General features: G+C 36.7%; 1 protein-coding gene across 2 annotated transcripts in view; it reads left to right on the forward strand.

Moving 5' to 3' along the window:
• Positions 1-23,894, forward strand: part of GPC5 (glypican 5) — a 789,997-nt gene that overhangs the window by 426,233 nt on the left and 339,870 nt on the right. For both annotated transcript variants that reach the window (XM_086482021.1, XM_086482022.1), the window contains exon 7: positions 16,935-17,097. In XM_086482021.1, the coding sequence (XP_086338147.1) occupies positions 16,935-17,097 (163 nt within the window). The remainder of the gene's footprint in view (positions 1-16,934; positions 17,098-23,894) is intronic.

Consider the following 23,894-nt stretch of genomic DNA (forward strand, 5'->3'; position numbering starts at 1 on the left):
ATGTCCGTGCATTCTTACATGGTTAATTTTAGGATGAGGTCAGTCTTCCGAAGATGCTTCTTTCCATTGACTATAAAAGGTCTAGTGACTCTAAAAGATCACTAGAATCACCTAACTAGCCTGCAGATGTCTGGAGTAGTCAAATCCTACAGTGAAAGAAAATTAAACCTCATTCATGCTCAGATTCTTGTTTTTCTCAAAACTGAGAATATGAGCAGGGAATCTGACTTTTGACTTAAATAAACATCTTTCAGTTAACTTTAGGCTGAGATTAATTACTCACTGGACTTGCCTGTCTTTCTGCAGAGAAACAGATGTCTAAATTTAGATTGCTAAAGCTACATGAAATGACTCCCACCCTAACAGCTGAAAAGATGTATAAACAGTTTTTGTGACTTGTGTGACCCCTCACATCCTACCCTAGGACATCCTTGAAAAGCTCAGGTAACTGAATCAATTTCTATATGGTACTTTTTATAAATGTTGACTATCTTCTAGTTGTTTTGAGTGTTTTTTTAATAACCAAGTTTTTCATTATGTGTGAATTAAACAAGGATTTCTAAGTTCCAAAAAAGAGGAACATGTGCACTAGATCCACATGTCAATAGATGGTGTTGCTGTATTGATCCTGTTTCTCTTCACTGTTCTTGGAGATTTGAAAGTTTCTGTTGATATCTGCTATGTAGGTGATCAGTGAAGACAGGGTATTATGAATAAACAGGACAATGGCAATATTTAATAACTGTGAGCACATGGGCTAACACAGCACAATGTACTGCTGAAAAAGTATTCTGATTTCCAAAGTAATCAAAACTGTCTGTAATTTATGCAGTATTCATTTCACTTTAAAAAGAAAATGGTCCTTTTAAGTCTTCAGATAACCTAAACAATAAAATAGTTATGGAAATCTTGAGTTTGCATATAAAAAGATTCAGAAAAGACAGGCTAATATACCTGGAATTTTTGCCTGTGCTATCTATGGGAGTACATGTGACCTTATAAATATTTACGCAGGGTTCAAAGCCATCTGTCAACAATTAAAGTATACGTCACGTTTAATAACATAGTCTGCATAGATTAGGATTACTATAATTAGAATATTGTGCACATATTGCAGCTGCAAAATGGATGAGCCAGGCTTTCTAAGAATTTCAAAAAAGGCTTCTTCTATTTGATAGTATTCTGCATGGTATTTGATTGCATCTGAATAACTAATGTTGCAGAAAAATAGCATATGCGGCTATTTGAACTTGAAGCTAGCTTTTCTGAGAAAAGTTATCTTATCACACATACAAAGACCCAATGGGATCTAAAGAATAGTTCTATCAAACCTTTCTGAGAAGGCTCTGATTGTAAATGGTCCACTTCTTTATGCACCAAGAAAGCTGTTCTCAACTAATATAAGCACCCCCTCTTCCACCACTTCCATACTTCAAGGATACCTTAATTTTCTTGAAGATTTTGAAAAACAGGCAGGATGCATTTTGACAAGACTAGGCAACTATTTTAAGAGTAGTTTGAAGGAAAAGAGGATTTAAAAATACAGCCCTTCATATATGATAAGTCTCAATTTATACAAAGCAGTCTTACTATACAACAAGTATAACCAGAGGAGTATAGTTACATAGAAGTCATGAAAATAAATGAAAACTCAAGAATGAGGACAGGGAGTAAATAGTGTGGAAGGAAGACCTTGTTTTAACCACATTGAGAATTGCCTTGCCTTCTGAAGATTGCCAGCACACAATCTCAGTGAACAGAAAACATTCAGTGTAAGGCTTAAGTGTGGCATAAATGATGTAATAGAGTTTGTACTAGCTTTCTGAAGGATATATGCTGGAAATTAAAAGAAGATATACTGGACCTTAAGAAAAACTCGGTAAATAATGCAGAAGACTCTGGATGTCTTTTTTGCTGTGGTGTATTGTATGGCTAACTCATTATAAGATTGGGCCAGACAAAGTCACAGATAGGGACTGGTGGTATGCTTTTGTAACTGATGTAAGGAGATTCCTGCTTATTAATAATTTTAAGGTCCTGACTCATTTCTTTGTATTATGGGGGGAAACTATTTTTGCACAGAGAATCCCTCCCCACCAAACTGTGCTATAGACAACATTGTTATAAAACTAGTACACTCCTAGAAACATCTGAAACCAAGATAAATACAAGAAGAAAGTAAAAGGAAGCCTTCCTTTTGCATTAGCCATTGTTCTGTAGGTAATTCAAGTTAAAAATGGTCCCTCATACTTAACAAAAAGTAAACATTAAAAATACATTTCCCTCTTCAGCAGCTGCATATGTACTTTTTCCTTAAGTCAGAGCATTTTAAATTGATCTAGATGATGATGTGGGAGTAGACGTCTATAAAATTTAATACAGAACTCAATTACTATGAAACAAAACCCTTCAGTATTCATTTATCTCACAATGAGTTGTGTTACCTACGGAACAATGGCTAATGCAAAAGTACAGGCTTCTTTCTAATGTCTTCTTTAATTTAACTTGGTTTCAAAAGTTTCTGGGTGTGTACTAGTTTTATAAAGATATACTATCTTTGAATTTATTTTTTTTCTCGCTGAAAGACTTACCTTTTGTTTAGAAGTCTACAAAAATTTGTCATAATGGAATGCAATATCATAACTTCTTAATAAGTTAGTGATAATTGTACGTAAGAGTCTCGGTTCTCTGAGTGCATAAATCACTTGTGGCAGCACCTTTTGTTATCTGTATATGCCTTAGTTTTATTGCAGATAGCTGAAGTCTACATGAAGTATTTTTCTGTAATCTCTGTCCTAGTCCTAGAGACTATAGGGATCAATGATTTACATGCAGATAGATTAGAAAAAAAAACCCAACCAATTATTCCCGATTAGGTGCAGGCCACAAGTCTTTGTGGACTTACCATTCTATAGCAATTATTAATTGGAAGATATAAGTGTCTTGGAGGCATACGCTGTCATTTATGCAAGATTTCTAAAATGCTGAGAACCCCACAAACATGGCTCCTGGTCCATCTGACTGTTGGTCTGAGCTGCTCACTTCCACTCTTCTGCTGTGGAGGTCAGTGGTGTGTATGCGTATCAAGTCTACTTTTCATATACCACTTGCTGTTGTAACATATTTCCAGTATGCATTACCTGAGGCTAAAAGCAAGATGTTTTTGCCTCCTTGAGGAATGAAAAGATTTACTATGTCCTGTTTGTCAATAATTTGCTGATTATTCCCTGTTATGAGCTAGGCACCAACGATAATGGTTCCTACCATGTCTTACTGATTCTACTGATAAACCATGATTGAATTATTTCACAATGGCATCATCAGTTCTCAGAGGCTTTATACCTATTCATTAACTTCATAACTGAACTACGTCAGGCAGAATACCTGTCAGAATAACTCAGATGCATAGAGCCTGCAAATTAGCATAATGTTAGATTGGCATGATATGTGAACAGAAACAGACTTACTTACTTTTTTCTGACTCTCTTATTTCCTGCTGCAATATTATTTTAGTCCTTTTTATTTTTTTTAAAAAATAATTGGAGAGATACAAAGTGAATATGACTGCCTTGTAAGATCCTCTTGTGTCTGAGACAGGACTACAGAGTCCTTCCCTATACTGTGTCTTAGGAAGAGCTAGCACTCCTCATATCTGCATCCTTCATATTATGTTTTGTTAACAGTCATGGTCCCAATGAGTTTGTCCAAATTCTAACATCAAACTTTCAGATGAGTGATATTTTTTTTTTGTTATTCAACAATCAGCTTCCTTTTCATTTTAACAAATACATTGTTTCCCTTACTTCTTGATTTCTTCACAAAAATCTGAGTAAGTGGTATCTCTGAAACTGTCATAATAGTGTAGAGAGAACTTCTACTTCAGAAAGTGGCAAAAATCAATTCTGTAACTGCTTCCTTAATACATCTCTACTTTCTTCCAGGCTGTATTTTTATTTTCCAGGCTCTAAGCACCTTCATGACTACTGTGTGTTACACATGATGCCTCAACTGAATGGAACATACTTTTGATCTGTCACAGAAGCTTATTCAACTTACAAAATGGTGTATGTGAGGCTCAATTACCATGTCAAAATAGATAGAAAATAATTTCTTTCTCAATCTGTATACAATAATTAAAAAAGATATTTAAAAGCTAATAGATAATCTAAATTAAGGTGCAAAGACTTCAAGCTGACCAAAATTCAATAAGGTTTTTATCTAAGGGGAACTGAATAATTCTATTGTCCTGAATTTATTTGTTAATTTTTCACACAACTAAATAACTGTACAGATAAAACAGAAACCTGAGGGCTTTTTCTTTAAGGCAACATTCTATGCTCTGTGCTACAATGAGGAAAGTCTTATTGAAAGCCTAGTCACCTCACAGGGCTTTCATGGAGTTTTTAAAGCCAGGAGCAAAATAATTACATCTTAGCAGTAGGTTTGGATTTCTTTGACTCCCCAGGTCAAACGACCGGAACTGACTTCCAGCTGAATCAGCTGTGGCTATCTTTCAGCATAATGGTACAGCAAAACTGCTTTCCTTATGAAATGCCTTAATTGCTGTGTACCCCTTCTCAACAGTGTTATATTTTAGGATGCATGTAGTCATATATCTACTCATATCTGAACTGGTCTTTCTTACCAACAGACACAAATAGGTGGTTCTAGGATGCAATACACTTTGTCTATAGATGAGTCTGAAGCAAGTCAGAGGAGCAGCCTTCAAGATTCCTGTTTCTGATGAACAGAAGATATCAGGATGAGCAGCTCAGATACAAATACCTATAATTCATTGACATGAATCCTATCCAACTATCAGAAAGCTCTTCCATTTTGTTTCTGAATTTCTGTTTGAATGATATAGCAGAAGAAGTTAGAGGCACGGTTATTAACATTCAAACACCTCCTTGAATGCAATATTAGCCCTGCTGTCAACTTAGTTTCCATGGGCTTTACACACCAGCTATTGCTTTTCCTCACTTACTCCAGAGCACTCTCACATGAAGGCTGGAAACGTTATTAAGCGAAAGAAGAAAGTAGCTTTAACATGCTGCTGGTGGATAAGAGAAAGCAGTGTGTGAGTCAGCACTGCTGATGAGTCACCTCCAGTGACCATCCGCTGAACTCCATTCACTGAAATCAGTTCTCTGGATACTCAGTATCCACTCAGTATAGGGTAGCAATAGGAGATGTAATGTACCTCTAACAGTCTGGTAATAATTTTGCTCATGGTGGCATCACTGATTATTGTAATGCAACTTTTTCTGTAATGGCTGTCTTCTGAACGGCCCTGCAGATGAAACATCATGTAACATGCTATGATTCTATGACTCTCATTTTATCCTTATAAAGTGAAAAGCATTCCAGAAGGTGTTGATATTTTTAAAATTCTTCCGTTAACTGGCTTAATATCATGCCCTTTCACTTGCAGATCTGTAAAGTATAAGGAGAAATCACACACAGAAATAATGTGACTGCAATTTTAATTATCTGTCATGATGTTTAATTCACTTCAACTGTAACTTTAGTCTTATGTTTGCACTGGTACTGAGAGGAAACTAGGGTTTACAGATCATTAACTCTTCTTAAGTAACAATCCATGTCATAAAAGTGAGGGAACTTCTACTTTTCTAGATATTACACTCAGGATTGCCACAGACTGGAAATACAGAGATGGACAAGTGATGTAGTAATTTGCTGTAGAACCCAATCCTAGCTTATTTTTCAGTAGCAATCTTACATAAACATGCTTGTTGATGCATTAAATACATATTTTACTTTTAAAAGAATAAAATAAACATTTACTATTTTGCTGATGTCATGATTTTTATTACTAAGAAACAGCTAGACTAATAACTGATTGGTACTGCTATCAGTACAAACCAGTGCATGATAATGAGCTAAAGTTCATCTGCTCATGGCCATATACAGGAATTCTTGCAGGTTGGTGAATTCTCTTCCATTCCACAGCTTCCTTGGTATGCTTCAGTTTCTTCTCTTATTTGAAAAATTGCCCTGTGTAATGATAGTCATCAGATTAATTGAAATGGGCTGAGTTCAATATATGTAATTGTGATTAATTCTCCATGTATTTTATAAGTTCTAGTTGTTATACTGAAAATGTTTGGTTTGAAACGTTTTTTTCGGAAGACTTAATTCTTCAGCTGATCTTTATTCCTGCTAGTAATACATTTATATTAAGAGAGAACATATAAAGAAATACTTAAATTTTCTACTTTATAGCTATAACATCTACTTAATGGTTGGGATCCTGTTGTGCTTTTGCCCTTTTGGCTGAGTTGTGCTAGGAGTTGTATTGTTACCAAAGAGACAAACAAAAAAATATAATATCTGGCTAAAAGAATAAAGAATTCACCTGGAAAACTTTTTGTGTAATCATTTCTTTTCTATAAATCTCAACTTAGACACCTGGCTTTGCTCATTTGTATAGCTTCTTGCTTTCTGTTGGCTCTGTTGACTAGGATTCTGGTTCAATTGGATGTACACAGATACCTGGAGCCATTCCAGCTGCTCAGTATCCCTTGGTTCCAGCTGCTGCTCCAGAAGGTCTTCTGCAAATTCTCTATCACACATCTCTGCCTATGTAGCACCCCAGAAACTCTAGGCCATCTCAAATGGCACCAGACAACCATGTTCAGAAAACTGAATAAACCTCTAACATGCAAATTACTAGTGAGGACCTTCGACACCTTACTTACTTACAGAAAAAACACCTGAACTTTTTGACATCTATACTGAGGTGCATGAACCTGGAGCCAAAAGCCATCCAAAATCCTGGATAAGCTTGTTTGAATGAGCTTTATCTGATCACAGTATGCCACGTTATTTAAATCAGACTTTTTATTTATTCTTATTAGACCTCAGTTGTTCATTATACAACCCGATATTAGCCTATCTAGTGTTTCACATATTCTGTTCCAGAAAGACAGGATTTCAGCTTCTGAAGAATGTTATTTCAGACTACTATTATGACAGAAGAAAATGATATGCCATATCTATTAGTATCCACCTTTGCCAAGGGAAAAAGATCTAAAAATGCACATGAGGATAAGATAAAGGATAAAATTATTTGCCAATTATCTGAAAAATTATTTCTAATGTCTAGTGGAGTAGGTTATACCAATAACTTTCAAAGAAATACAGTGAAACAGATGAACAGAACAGAACAGTGAAATAAAAAATCCAAGCAGATCTATGGTTCTAAAAAACAGACATTGAAGATGCTCATACTATAGCTTTAGAAATATTTTAAATGAAATTTTGCTGGTGCTATTTTTTTCTGAAATTTATATGTTTCTCTTTCATTATTATTATTATAATCTATTTCTGCTTGCTATGCTTGCTTCAGCTATGCTGTCTTCATGTATGGGTGAAATGGGCAAAGAACTCTAAATATTAATCATATATAATGTGAATTTGTTCTGTTATTTCAACTACCTAGACAGAAAGAGTACAAGCTATGATCCTAGGATTTAATTTTGCTATCATTTGTTATCTTAGAAATGCCTTACTTGTTTACTTAATTTTCTGAGGATAAAAAAATCTACAGTGAGACGTTAGCAAGACATGCTTTTTTTTAAGGCCAAAAATACCTAAGTATTTTTTAAACAAATCAAGTTGATAGTGTGCATAACTGTGCTAGCAGGGATTGCACCAAGGGGCAAGAGACAAGCTTTTGCATTTGTATTCTCTTGGAACCAGTAATAACTAGAAAGAAAAGCAATCACTCATGACAGAACTCATGTGAGAATTGGAGTTGAGGTGTTTTAGCTGTAAAATTCACTCCCAGATATAAAGCAAGATATTTAGAGCAGAGAAGATTTTGTCTTTAATAATGTAACAAAATAGGAAAAAGATATTTGTTGAGGGACAGTTACATTTAGGAGCTGTATCTATATTACTAAATAAGAAGAGAATCAAGGATGAGAGCACACAGTGCTTCATGTCCCCAGTGTTTACAATTAGCCTCTTTAATAAGAGATTTACCTTAGGGAGAAGTGGTTAGAATAATCCAAAACAGAAGTAAATTACTAAGATCGAGAAATGTTGACATTCAGTATCTATTGCTCTAGCTCATTCCCTGGTTCTCTTTTATTCAGCACTGTAGACATTCCAAAAAGTTGTATCTGTTGTATTAAATAAAATTGGTCAAGGACTGCATGTGTCCTACTTCCCACAGCAGAACAGACATATCTAGGCTGCCTTTTGGGAACAGTCCCTAGACTATGCTAAGGCTCAAATTGGGGTTAAGCATTTTTGTGGAGAGTGCTAGTTGGGTCAGTTTAAATCTCTGATGGCTGGGAAACATGATAATGCTGGAACAAGATAAGCAGTGCAGGGTCATGCATGGGCCCACAACCTGGCTTTGTTAAACTGTACCTTCAGTGAAAATTATTAGTCATTTCTACCTAATTCAGTAGTTAGCTCTCTGTGAAAATCTTTTTTGCTTAATAAGTGGTTTTGAATGCTAGATAAATAACTGCTGAGACGAAATGTCTAGATTTTTAAGTAGTTGTATAATAATAAGCTGGGCTGATTTCTATTTCTATTATTCAAGTAGGAACTGTTTTGATCCTGAGGTAGTAATGGTATATCAAGAAAGCACAGAGCATAGGTTAGAGCTGTGTGGTGCAGTGCTGGCTCACAGCCACCTTACTGATTCTTGCCTGTGTTCAGTAAGCAGAACCAAATAATCATCTAGGGTGGAAGAGACCTTTAAGATTATTGAGCCCAACTGTTAACCTAACACTGTCAAGTCCACTGCTAAGCACCACATCTATACATCCTTTAAATACCACCAGGGATGGTGACCCAACCACTTCCCTGGGCAGCCTGTTCCAGTGCTTGACAACCCTTTTGGTGAAGAAATTTTTCCTAATAGCCAATCTAAACGTTCCCCGGCACAACTTGAGGCCATCTCCTCTCGTCCTATCACTTGTTACTTGGGAGAAGAGACCAACACCAACCTCACTACAACCTCCCTTCTGGTAGTTGTAGAGAGTAATAAGGTCTCCCCTCAGTCTGCTCTTCTCTGCATTAAACAACCCCAGTTCCCTCAGCTGCTTCTCATAGGACCTGTGCTCTAGACCCTTCAGGAACTTCATTGTCCTTTGGACACGCTCCAGCACCTCAGTGTGTGTCTTGTAGTGAGGGGCCCAAAACTGCACACAGTATTCAAGGTGCGGCCTCACCAGTGCAAATACAGGGGCACAATCACTTCCCTGTTCCTGCTGACTGCACGATTTCTGATACAGACCAGGATGCTGTTGGCCTTCTTGGCCACCTGGGCACACTGCTGGCTCATGTTCAGCCGGCTGTCAACCAGCACCCCAAGGTCCTTTTCCACCAGGCAGCTTTCCAGCCACTCATCCCAAGCCTGTAGTGCTGCATGGGGTTGTTGCAACCCAAGTGCAGGACCTGGCACTTGGCCTTCTTAAACCTCATATGATTGGCCTTGTCTCATCAATTCAGCCTGTCCAGATCCCTCTGCAGAGCCTTCCTACCCTCGACCAGATCAACAGTCCCACCCAATTTAGTATCATCTGCAAACTTACTGAGAGATCACTCAATCCCCTCATCCAGAACATTGATAAAGATACTAAACAGAATTGACCCCAATACTGAGCCTTGTGACCAGCTGCCAACTGGATTGAACTCCATTCATCACCACTCTTTGGGTTTGGCCATCCAGACAGTTTTTTACTCAAGGAAGAGTACATCCATCCAAGCCATGCACAGCCAGTTTCTCCAGGAGAATGCTGTTGGAAACAATGTCAAAGACTTTACTACAGTCTAGGTAGACAACATCCATAGGTTTTCCTTCATCCACTAAACAGGTCACCTTGTCATCAAAGGGGATCAGGTGAGTCAAGAAGGACCTGCCTTTCATAAACCTATGCTGACTGGGTCTGATCACCTGGTTGTCCTGTATGTGCTGCGTGTGATGGCACTCAAGGTGTTCTGCTCCATAATCTTCTCCCGCACCGAGGTCAGACTGACAAGCCTGTACTTTCCGGATCCTCCTTCCAGCCCTTCTTGGAGATGGGCATCACATTTACTACATCCAGTCAACTGGGACCTCCCTGGTTAGCCAGGACTGCTGGTAAATGATTGGAAGTGGCTTGGGGAGCACTTCCATCAGCTCCCTCAGTACCCTTGGGTGGATCCCACCCAGCCTCGTAGGCTTATGTGTGTCTAAGTGGCACAGCACATCACTAACCGTTTCCCCTTGGATTATGGGGGCTTTGAACTGATCCTTGTTCCCATCTTCTGGCTCAGGGAACTGGGTACCTGTAGAACAACTGGTCTTACTATTAAAGACTTGAGACAAAGAAGACATTAAGTACCTCAGCCTTTTCCTCAGCCTTTGTCACTATGTTTCCCCTGGCATCTAATAGAGGATGGAGATTCTCCTTAGCCCTCCTTTTGTTGCTAATGTATTTATAGAACCATTTTTTTATTACCTTTTATGGTAGAAGCCAGATTAAGTTCTAGTTGGGTTTTGGTCCTTCTTATTTTCTTCCTGCATAACCTCATGACATCCTTGTAGTCCTCCTGAGTTGCCTAAGCATTCATTGAATGAATGTTTATTTTTCTTGTGTTCAGATGAGTTGTCTTAGACTGGAGAGAAAAGTTGTGTTACTGCCATCAGAAATTCAGGCTTCTGTTTGGCTGGTGACTTTATGCAGTGGAATGAGTCTGCAGGCTTGAAATGCAGAGTTTTAGCCCCGGATCTTTGTCAGAAAACAGCGGGTTTGACATAGCAATGTATGCATTACTTGTACTTTCTGCATCATCTCAAGAATGTAAAGGCTATAGCTGATTAGAAATCTCATTCTCTTTTTGAAAATTTCTTTGAGAAAGGAAACGAGAAAGGAAACAAGAAAGGAACTGATGTACTCTATACAAAGCTACAGCTTTTTATTAAAAAAATCCCACACGTCACTATCATGAGGGACTATAAGAGTTCTAATACTTGTTATCTAAATGCTAGTCTCCAATATAAGCTGGACTTCTAATTTAGAATACACATTTTTATTAAGGATCTTCTGCATTATTGGAAATGAAATCCTGCAGGAGATTCTGGCCTACAGAGGTATGAGTAGTTACTTAATGAGATCACTGAAAAGAGATGCTTTTTTTAAAGTATTTCGGCATTAATGCTAAGCAGAGGAATAAACATTAGCATACTTTATAGCTGTCTTTTGAAAGAGTTCAAAATAGTCACACTTCTAGAAATAATTCTTCTAGGTTTGATTTTATTGGGTAAATTGGATTCACTGCTGGGCTCCTTTGGGATTCCCTCCACAAGTAGTTATGATACGCACATAAATGAAAGACAGGAAATATTATGACTGAGCTTAGTTCACATCGACTGCAACAGGGTATCATCAAGATATTTTTATTGAAAAAGAATAAAATAAAATTCATAGAAAATCAATGTTTCCCCTGAAGGTATATGATGTGTAAGATAAGTAAATAGGATACTAGATTTTTGTTGAAAGAGAACCAATATCACATCAGTTTTGATAGTGTAAACATAAGTTCCCTTGCCTTCCAGTGTTCATCTCTCATGAGAGATGAAATTACTTGTAACTTCCTGCAAGCACAGGAAAGTAAAAAAGAATCCAGTCTTCTTATTTAAACCACATTTACTTACATGAATCCATAGATTTTGGAGAGCCAGAAGGGACCATTTTGGTTATTTAGTCTAAACTCCTGCATTCCCTGTCCTTGAACCTCTGAATTAATTCATTCTTTAAGACCAAAAACTGTTTGATCTAGAACAGATATATTTATTTTATTTATTAAGAATATGACCAGAACTGTTAATAAATTATTTTGATATAAAACAACCCTGTTTTTTTTTTTTTTTTATGTATGGTATTGATAATATAAATTTGTTTGATTCACTTTGAATGTGTAAACAAAAATTTTTGATTCATTTGCTTTGGCTAGCTACACAAATCCGTCAAATCTGTGTTTTCCATGTAGGCGCTTACAAGGCTAATTAAATAAATTCTTGAGGTGGGGCTTGGTTTTTTGTGTGCACTAAAAGATGAGCTCCTTGGTTAAAAACAAAAGTATTTTTTTGTTCCATTTTAACCACCGTAATAGAACTAATTTCTGTGCCATCCTTACTGAATAGAGGAAACAAGAACTAGATTTAGGAGTAATATAACATCCCTAATATGACTTAGTATTCCTATTTCTGTCCCCAAAGATAACCCATTAAAATCTTTGGCTAGAACACTACTCTTGATAATTCATAGTCTGCTGGCTATCCAGGACACCCACAATTATTTTACAGAACAGAATATTTTGTCTTCTAATATGCATGTAATATAATATTTAGACTTTCAAATTTACATTTATCTGTATTTTATTATAGTATGTGTTTAAAAATTCATTCTATTGCCTGGCTTACCAGATGAGGTATTTTCTTAAACAGTTTGTCACTTCTCTTTGTTATTTAGTAGTTCTCCAGTTCTTGTAGCAGTGAAAAGTTTATCATTACCAGTTTGTGTTTTATACTGCTTTCCAGGTCATTCAAAAAAATCTTAAATAATCTCAAAAAAATTACCAGACCCTATAGAACTGTGCAGAAACCATACATTCTCAGTGATAATTTTCCTAATTATGCTTACACTCTGAGATTTGTCAGGAATCTTCGAATACCCTTATACATGCCTCTGTAGCTGCTGTAAGCAGTTTATTTTCATAATGAAATATTATATAGTACCAAGTAATATATTTACAGAACCCTGTAAATACTTTATTACAACAGTGTAAATTCTGTCACGCAAACCTGCATTTTCATTATAAAAGACGAAATTTCACAAAATTTATTAATAGTGCTTTTTGGTATTATAACCTTTTCCAGAACTGCTATTTGTGTCAAAGAGAGCATTCCACTAAGCCATCAGTGAAAATCCCAAGGGGCTTTTAGGCAATTGGGCAGTGAAAGATCTAAGCTGGAGGCCCAGCTTCCCAAAGCTCCATAGGCAAGGTGGAGACTCCCAAGGATCTTTCAGCTGACTTACGCCCGAAACATTCACCTGTGCACATATACCACAGTAGTGGTAAGAAAATACAAATTTTCTGTGAAAATAAAATGCCACCAGCAGAGGACATGTTTTTGATATCAAAATCTTAGTTCAATAAACTTTTACCAAAATTAAGAGAAAGATCCAGCAAATCTAGCTTGGAATATTGGCGTGCCTACTGCAATTTCACAACACTGGTGACATAAACTTTGCCATAACTCAAACTAAATTGGTTGCCAATAATATTGCTGCTACTTTCGTTGAAATTGGAAGACCATGATGCATGATTAAACTCACAGTACTTTTTTTTTTAAAGACAGAAATTTGATAGAATGGAAAACCTTTCTGAACACCTAAAAGAAGAAGAGATTATTTTAGCCTGTGATACAAAGGGAAGAACATTTATTGTACTAGGTATTTTGGGCACACAGTATACAGCTAGAAATCCTCCTTATTCAGCTAAAAGACCTAGTAAGTGTATACAACAAAATTCTCCAGTTATAACATGTGTTTCTTTTCCTCTTAAATATAGCTTTGTAAAAATTACAGCACAACAGAATAATATTTGCCTTTTGTCTCTATTTCTAATGTAAATCAAGCTAGCTTTGAAAAAGTACATGGATTGTATAAATTTAATAAAGAATTTATATTAGATCCAAGCCATGCTTATTAGAGAACCAGTACTGAGGTTTGTGAACTTACATGGAGACCATATTTCTTCTTGTACGATTAAGGATATTGAAGAGAATAACAAAACCCAAATTACAAATGAGCTTGTTCATTCCTTAATCTCTGCTCTTTCAAGTACAATGAAAAGTTTGGGAAAAAAATGAAGAAAAAATTTTCAATATTGAACCTATGTTTAAAGCAATTTAGTGGTATTTTCTGGGTTTTCAGATTTCAGTCATAAGCCAATAATGCACAATAAGTAGAAAGGGGAAAAAAAAAGGAAGAGAACATAACTACTTTGGGCTGAAATTTAGAGAAGCAGCAAAATATAAAGACCTTATTAAGCCAATATATTTTTAAGACTGGGACAGAGATACAGAATGTAGGGGGGAATGCATGTTCTCAAGCTGAAAAAACTTATATGTGTATATATAGAGAGAGATATATACACACACACTATACTATGGAAACTTTGGCAGAAACTGTTGTTTGAAAAACTGTCTTGCTGGAGGTTCATTCCCACATTTATGCCATAAAGCTCAGGGATAGAGAGTACCCTATAATACAGCTGGATTTGGAGCTGTCTCATGATTTGAACAGAGCCAAAAAAATAGGAAAAGTGTCTTGTTTAACTGACTGTAGTTCATTAAACTGGCTGTGTTTTGTTTCCATAAATGTTGGCAGAAGTATGGCATGGATTGCACAATGAGCAGGGAGCAGGGCAGCTATACAAAGGAACTTTTTTTTTGTCTTATCTAGGTAGTTTGTCTTTCAGGTAGCCTATAACTGTCTAATAAAACTTTTGCATCAAAAGTGCTGCATAAATTGGTTCTGCTGATTCAGTGGTGAATGGTATTCTGCTGTTACACAATGTTGCAAGTGACTTTTAAAAAACTACTGAGATTTATCTGAGTGATGTCTTTGTAGTAGTGATTAAAATATTTTTGCTGGGCACTGTACAGCACTTAACAGATCAATTAGTCTGGGAAATGACTCGATACTCCATAAATAAACTGACTATATTGTCCAAAAATACAAACCCAATATATTGTTTGCACAACAAAGTAACCACATTTTTGAAGGTATAAAACAATTGAATCTGTTTCAGACTGGTTACTAGGTACTGCCAGGAGAAAAAAAATCTGATTATTAAATTAAAGAGTCTGAGCCAGCGAAGTTTTGGCCAGTGTAAAGAAGTCTGGCTAGATTGAAGCAAGTGTTCAGTCCCTGTACCCCATGGCGCAAGTGCTCCATCCCTGGAAGTGTTCAAGACCAGGTTGGATAGAGCTTTGAGCAACCTGATCTAGTGGGAGGTGCCCCTGCCATGGCAGAGGGGCTGGAATTAGATGATCTTTGATGTCCCTTCCAACCCAAATCATTCTATGATTCTACAATTCTACAATTCTATGATGTGTAATGCATGAGCCTGCACCAGCTGATATTTTGGGCTAGATTTATTTATAAGAATTCTTAACATTTGTAAGAACCTGTTTCTTTAGAGATTATGAAGTTTATATGTATCTGACATGTAAACCAAACTGAATCTGGGTATGGCAGAGGGCAATCATATATTTGAGGGTCCTACCACTTAGTATTTAAAAAGCTGGATGATAGCATTTGTACATTTGATAAATGAGAGAGATGAACACTATTCAGGTGACTGCTTAGCTCTTCTCAACAGAATGGAGAAGTGAGCTAAGCATTGACATGTCTCCCTTGCCTTGTAAACCATGCTGGCATCATTGGCCATGTCTATAGTGATAAATAAAAAGAAGCCAGAGAACAAGATTGTGTACTGGACCCACATCACCTACACTGCTTAGGCCAGTAACAGCTAACCCTTTGCTTTGTCACTCTTATTAGTTCTGTTAAAACAATGCCTGGACATGATTTGGGAAATAGTTCTCTCCAGGCCAGCGCTGGCTCTAACTGTACTAGCTTGGTCTGCTGCTCCCTGATCAGGCATTGGATATTGTCCACACACATTTTTTTTCTTTCAGCTTCTACCAGGTGCCCATATGACACACCCAGAGCACAGAACAAGTATGTTTTGGATTCCCCAACACAGAGCTGCAGCACAACTCTCATACTATTCTAGATATTTCAAACTGAAAAATTCACTCAAAATAATAATTGTATCTTAAGCCCATGCAGACATCACATGGGTCTTGAAAAGATTCAGGGGCAGTTGCTATGCAGCAGGGATGCTGTCTGTCGGCTCTAAAGGGGATTACCCTGAAGGAGTGAGGACGCGAGCCAGCAGTGTGTGCTCACAGCCCAGAAAGCCAACTGTATCCTGGGCTGCATCAAAAGAAGTGTGGCCAGCAGGTCGAGGGAGATGATTCTCCCCCTCTACTCCACTTTTGTGAGACACCACCTGGAGTGCTGTGTCCAGCTCTAGATTCCTCCACATAAGAAAGATGTGGACCTGCTCGAGCGCGTCCAGAAGAGGGCTGCAAAAGTGATCAGAGGCATGCAGCACCTCTTCTATAAGGAAAGGCTGAGAGAGTTTGGGTTGTTCAGCCTGGAGAAGAGAAGGCTCTGGGGAGACCTTATTGTGGTCTTCCAGTATTTAAAGGGAGCCTACAGGAAAGGTGGGGAGGGACTCTTTATCAGGCAGTGATAGGATGAGGGGTAATGGTTGCAAACTGAAAGAGGGTAGATTTAGACTAGATATAAGGAAGAAATTTTTTACAATCAGGGTGGTGAAGCACTAGAACAGGCTGCCCAGAGAGGAGCTAGAAGCCCCACCCCTGGAAACATTCAAGGTCAGGTTGGACAGGGCTCTGAGCAATCCGATCTAGCCAAAGATGTCCCTGCTTACTGCAGGGGGGGTTGGTCCCTTCCAACCCAAAATATTCTATGATTCTGTGTGCCTATCCTTTCCCGTTGGCCACTGGGCCAGGAATTGATGCCTGTTTTGTTTTGTTTTTTTTTTTTTTATCTAGCAATAAGGACACTGATATTTTATATACGCTTTTTTTTTATTTATTCAAAAATGAAGCATACATCTCCTTATACACTCTTTTAAGTCTGGCTGTAAGCCAGGAAAAAAAAAAAAATCAGAATTCTCATTCTGTGATTCTGGAGTTTTCCTTTTAAATCGGATTACTAGAGAGACATATATGAAATTTTGGGTACTCGCTGAAGTTATCCATCTGTACTGCTAACTTGCATACTGTATCTTGTCTTCAGCTGTTGCAGGGCAAATCATTTCCTAAACATGATAAATGGGATCTCCAACAAACAGGCAGTGGTGGAGGGGTAGATGAACAAATCAGTGGAGATTGTGATGATGAAGATGGCTGTGGAGGATCAGGAAGTGGAGAAGTCAAAAGAGTCCTGAAAAGTACAGACTGTAAGTTCATGATTCTGTTTCCTTCATGTATTTAAATAATGTAATTTTAGGATTTCTATGATTATGGTATGCATATCAGTATCAGTTTCATCATAACACATGTTAACACATATTTGGCATAACGCAGACTGACCTCAAATCAGTATTTTAGTCAAATAAAAGGTGTTAACAATGGCATGTCCCTGTGAGTTACTACTTTAACATAAATGGTCTGGCAGTTAAGCAGATAAATTATTCTAATTTCTCATGGAACTATGGCAAAATAGAAGGTTTAGTTGTGGTAGCTGAATTTCACAGGGAACTATTGGAACCAATGTACTGTAGCACTCAGTATCAATGCCATTATTACTTCTTACATGTCTTTCTGCTTTTCTTACTGTTTTGGTTCTTCTGGGTTTTTTAATTTTCTTTTCTGAAATGCATTTGCATGAGCAATTGGCTTGAAGCACAAGTAAGTTAACTACTTCTCTGAATCAGGACATTATTCGGAGTCTCTTCTTTCTCTTCCCAGCATAGAAATATAAGCAGAGACAATGGGAATAGATGCCTGGTATGACCAAAATTGTATTTCTTCATTCTGCATTTTTTTACCTGCATTTTGCATTTTTTTGTCATTATTTTGCATTATTCTGCATTTTGCACTTGCAAAATTCAATACTAACAGCTAAGAAGTCAAAGTTGATGTCCATCTCTGGATTTGCCTATATTTACTGAATTTGAGTGTGCTCCATGTTTCCAAGCTCAGCTGAGAACCCCAGGTTCTCCTTGACTTGACAGTGAAAAGGCAATTTAGAAACGTGGCTGTAGAGAAGCTGTAGTGTATGCCTGCCCAGTTCTGATTTGAACAACTGGAAAAATGATACTGAGCATTCTGAAGCATGCTTTAGCAGGTAAATTTGGAATCAGCCTAAGCTGCTTTTGTACCTAGTCTATACGTTTTAAAGTCCTGCTATAGCTTCTCTAGATGGGATCTTAAGAGACCTGCAAAATGGTTTGGACACTTACTTCATCAGAGTGCCTTTGAAGATTTAACTTTGGAAAAAGAAGTTAGCGATAAAATATTTAAAAACAGATGTACTTTGGAATACTGGATATATTATATCTATTTGATAATGACAGTCTATGGTATCGAAAGACTGTAAAATAGTCTTAGAACACGATTAGGGTTATTAAGAAAGTATTAAATGACAAAAGAATTGCAAAAATAGTACATTTTCTTTCACCCTTTTCTCCTGCATTAGAATTTTCTTCATATTGATATATTTAGTGTAATCTTTTCAAAATGTCAAAAATATAATTAGCCTTCATATTCTTTTTATACTACATGTATTATAAATCTCTAGAATTATAAACTATGTATTGGACATACTGAAGTTTGAATGTAATGCTGTTTCATTTGAACCTTTTCTAAGACATTTTAGAAGAAAAGTATGAGTCCATACTGTTCAATATTATGACTTGTGCATGTATCTTCAGTTACTAGTACCTTGTGATTTTATGGATTTATGCTGGCATGCATTTATTATTTGGAAAGCACCTCAAAAGGTATCTTGAATATACAACAGAAGCAACACTGCTTTGTTCTGGGGTATCACACATGCTTACTGTCTGTCCAATAGAAGTGTTAAAACATTCCATTTAGTAAGAATTTTGCTACAATATAAGTCAAGAAAATATTTTTCTTCAGAAATCACTTAAGTGTATATTTAAGATAAAGGAAACGAGCTTGAAAAATTCTTTTGCATCACTGTAATATATATAAGCAGGACTTTGGAAATTGCAAATGAAAAATAGTAAAATAAATATATTTTAGTAAGCAAACAAAATTACCTTCTCATGATCTATGATTTTATGTGAGAGCTAGAATTAAAAAATTAAAAGATAAACATCATCACAATTTAAGCTGGTGGAATTTTCTTAGCTTCAGGTGACTGGTACCAATTTCAAGCTAATTCAGATCCTGAACTCCTTGTTTTTAAGCTGAAAAGCTAGATTTACTCTGGTGATGTTGCTTACTGCTCTTTGAAAAGCATGACCGAACTTCAGCTCAGCCTAGAGGTTGACTACAGTGTTTTTGACCCTCAATGTTACTTTTTAGTTCTAGCGCTTTTTTGTGCATCCCAGTTTTTATAGTTGCATACAAGTAGCCAGAAATGTCTGAGTACTCTTCTGTATTTAGATATGGTTTCTATTTCTCATATATGTCACGGAAGACCAACTAAGCTTCATTTGTTACATAGAAATTTATATTCATAGTCCTGAATAAACCGATACAAAAAAAGAAAAAACCCCACACTTGCAGTGTGCGCAAGATCAAAAAGTTAGATCTGTTTGAATCCAACGCTTCATAAGCTTCTGATCTGCAGATGCTTGTAATCTTACTAGAAGTCAAGCTCAGAAATTTCTGTGCATCTGTACAATACTGCTTTGTTTCTTCTGGTATGTAACAGATCATTCCTCAGATTTTCCACTGCCACATGCTGCTTCTATGCATTATAAAACACTAGCTTATCAGTGTAACATGACCACATTCTTTAACTGAAAACCAGACCTCATCTGCAGTAGAACTGGACAGGTAGAGACGTAATGGACTGAATTGTCCAATGTCCACTTAGCAACTTTGGAATCATGGCAGAAGAAAAATGACACACGTTATAAATATCAGTGGCTGAGTATTTCATTGCTGTTAACTTTCAGTTTTGTGACAAACAGTAAGAAAACCATACAGACAGAAGGCAGAAATAAGGTGGGGCAAAGAAAACAAACGTGGGTCATACTCCTCTTTCTCTATAGTACAGAGACTTAGTCTTCTATCTGTATTGATGAATGGGTGACAGTAATATGTAAAAGACTCGAATGACACCAGGATTGAACTGAAGCACCAATTCATTCGAATGTGAATATGAATGCAACCTTTACCATTGCAGTTTTGAACACATACTCTTGTTACAGTCATTTTGTCTAAGAAGAACTTTTAAGTAAACAGAAATTTCAAGAAGTTTTAATAAACTCCAGAAATCAGATACTCACTTTCTTGTCAGAGATAAAAGTTGTTATATGCATTTACGATTTTTGAAGCTCAAAAAAGAATTATGAATTATACAATGGATAAGCTATTTCATAAACATTTGTTTTTAACATGTCACATGAAAACGATGAAAACGGATTATTTATGGGGTTTAGTAACATATACATTTTAACTGTACCTATTTTGCATGTGATTAATTCACTTTACCTTGTACTCTTTTGATACATGGAGACATAAAGATGGTATTATTTTTTCCTCACCAAAGAAACATTTTACAGTCTTTTTCTTCTGGACAGCTTTGTGTTCTCTCATAATCAGCCAGGAAAGAAAGGTGGATTATTGCCTATTTTGTACTATAATAGAGTCTGGAGGCCCTAGCCAAAGCCTGCGCTATTTTTTGTTAGCTGTTCCAGACATTTTAATCAAGAAAATGATTCTGTGTGCAACAAATTCATAATCTTAATAAGCTGATAAATTATGATACAGAAGTAGCCCTTTTAAGTACATTGCTTTGTATGGAAACAAAGTATAAAGACACATCTGCCTTTTTTTTGAAGCCGTGTCATTGCCTTCTGAACATGTGTATAATCCTCAGACCTGAAAGGAACATAGGGGAAGGGAGGAAATACGCTTCTGCTAAGACAAATCTCTAGCAATCTTATGTGAACACATAGCCTCTGAAGTCAAACATGACTTATTTCTACACTCATTGCTACAGATGTAAGAATTTTTTTCACGGTGTTGGAGACTGACAAATGTGTGGGGAAAGGCTTTAGGCTTTGGAAGATGGGTGAAGAGATTTGATATTTATGACTCGGAACTGATGGCCCTAGCATTACACTAGTGCTTAATATTTGTTGTATTTTGAAAAATTCTGGTTTTCATATCAAACAGTCAGTCCTTACATTATATTCAATGTTTCAAAGCCCTACAATTGTGCTGACTGATTCACTCTTCATAAGTACTTTTAAAATACAGCAAATAGGTGAAGTTATTTGAAGGAATGGGACTAGAAAGGTAGTGTACTTTAAACGTACAAAATAAACAGTAGTATGAAGTCTTGACACTCCATTTGCTAGTTTTATTTTACTCTAATCCTGGAGCTCCCACCGGACTATTTCATGCGTCACAATGAATTACCGCCTCAAAAAACCCTGCAGAATGCAAGAGATAATAACAACAAATACTTATCACCTGTATATTGATTTGAATCTGTTTTCAAATAGCTCTGTGAGGAAATGCTAATCCTGATATCACTCCTCTGAGGTACTAAATACAATCTATCAAAACTCTCATAAGACTTTTAGCAAGACCACTAATTTTCTGAAAAGCGCTTTGTCTTTCTTTTCTCGTTTTAACATGTAACGTGTGTGTTTCCTTACTACAGCCAAAGATCTCCCAGTTCAGGGCTCATATATGTAGAAACGTCAAGGGCATCTTTGTGCTTAAGGTATATACAGCTGCACCTTGTCTCTCACTTGTTTCATTTTTATCTCACCCAATATTCATCCTTTCTGAGGAACAAAGTCTCCAGAATGTTTTATATTTAGGACTACTTAATCTGTAGATTATCATTTTCTTATTCAGAATATGCAATAGAGGTAAAATAACTTGGAAAAGGCTTTATGTTGTGATTGCCATATAAAAAAGAGGGTACTCATTCAAACAAACCAGTCTGTGCCTCTTATCTGACATTCTACTGCATTCTCAAACATCATTTCTCCTCTTCCTGTTCCTTCACCCACTTCAGTATAGCTGCTTTTTGCTTTTTTTTTTTAAATCTGATTGCATCTTGTGTCATCAAAACTACTTAAAGCTGGCAATAAAATCTTGCCATCTGTTATATTGTTTTAAACTCTCATGTGCATTCTGTGTTATCTCAGTAAAGGAAGAGATCCCTCATGTCTGAGTATGATTTCAGGTTTTATTTTTTTTGCACACAACAGTATTCCTAATCTCCCATTGTTAATGTGAAGTGTTCTTATTCAGGTGTCTTTGGAAGGGCTACATGATTTCATTGTTTCTATGTTCAGTCAGTTCAGAACATCTCAATTCTATTAAAAATGAATTAAAAAAAAAGTTATTGCTGTGAACCCCAAACTTGGTCTAAATATTGCACTAACTTTTAACACTTCCTTTTATACTCAGATTTTTGATTGCATTTTGTGGAATGGGTATGATTAGCCATTTCTTGTTCAACTAGAAGAACTGACATTTAATGATGGTGCTTGATGTATTTTTTAAAGGAACCGAATGCAGACTTTTTTTAATCTTACAAAATTCTCCAGAAACAGACTGTGAGTGTTCCCTGTCTCATAATACTGTCTATAGTTGGTGGTTTGCCTTTGAGAAAACATGTCTGCAAGATGCTTGGTGAGGAGGAGCAAGAAATGAGGGGTCCTACAGAACAGTCCACCTCATACTGAAATGCAAGAAGAGAGTGCCTTGCCCCACTGTAGCACCCGCTGTGACTTCTGCACTAATTCCAGGCAAAAACATTCTTTCACACAGAAGCTGGTTTTACACCCCATATTTGATAGGAGTACCGTTCAGAATTAATTTTATAGTCCACAGTGGGAGACTTGACACTGTCAGATCTGATTGAGCAAGGACTGTATCTGTAACTGGCTTTCTGGTCATTTCTAATTGCTTCTGTACTTTTTGGTCTAAAATTAGGTGAAACAAGCAAATGGTATATTACTTCATTCAGCATGTAACTTATTGGTTCAAACAGCTCTGAAGTGCCTACATATCTCGAAGACCAATCAGAAGATTTGGGTTTTTTTTTCCTCTCTCTATCAAAGGAAACAGCTTGAAGGATGCCACTGCTGGTGAAAAGGAATAGTTAGAAGGAAGTGAATGAATCCATGGAGAGGAGCAAGCTTTCCTTCCTGCCTTGCTAATTGGAGCCCCAGTATTCTCCAGGCTGATAAATTACCCTTTCATTACTCCACTGCCACATAAAGTGACTATCTGCTCAAGGATGCCAACTTTATTCCTACGTATAGCAAATTAGTCTAAGGGCAGATGATACACAACCTGCATTATACCTTGACCACGCAATACCACATTCTGTGTTTCTCTGATTATTCCAAACAGAAGCTCATGAAGAGCAGTAACTTTCACATGAAAATCCAGATCAGAAAAGGACATACTGGAATATATCCTCTGTGCCCAAGCAGTAGGCAGGATTTAAAAGTTTCTAAAAACTGAGAAGTAGTAAGTTGGAATTTGTTCAACAGACAGGTGGTGTAGTCTAACACATTTGTAAGAGTGGCACTGGCTACTTTCTTTCTACTGTGGAAAGAAGAAGCATTTAGGCCATTCTCTATCTAGATAAATAGCTATAACATCTGCTATCTTACTCCTTTTCCTCAGGAAATATAAAAGAATGAGTGAAAAAGCAATGTACATTGGTATTTTGCTGGAAAGTTTGTTTCTTTACTCATGACTGTGACTGTGAATATTTATACATTGGTTCAATGAAAGAACACATGCAGTAAAAGGCTCCAATTTTCTGTTAACTTCAGAATTAGTGGTATCATTATAAGGTAATTCCCATCAAAATACAACTTCATGTTCTTAGTGCAGGTCATTTGTAATAATTACACTGCTGTGATGTGCTGTGTTTTAGACCAACGAGTATGCTCATTAAATGCTTGCTTTTTGATAACTTAAAATCTTAGAAGAGTAATTGTGCTTCTTCGCGTGTATTTGTGGTAGGCTCTGTCATAACAAACTTCATGTGGAGTGTAACATGTTAATACCA

This window comes from Leptosomus discolor, chromosome 1, assembly GCF_034619465.1.
Source record: "Leptosomus discolor isolate bLepDis1 chromosome 1, bLepDis1.hap2, whole genome shotgun sequence".
Classification (NCBI taxonomy): Eukaryota; Metazoa; Chordata; class Aves; order Leptosomiformes; family Leptosomidae; genus Leptosomus; species Leptosomus discolor.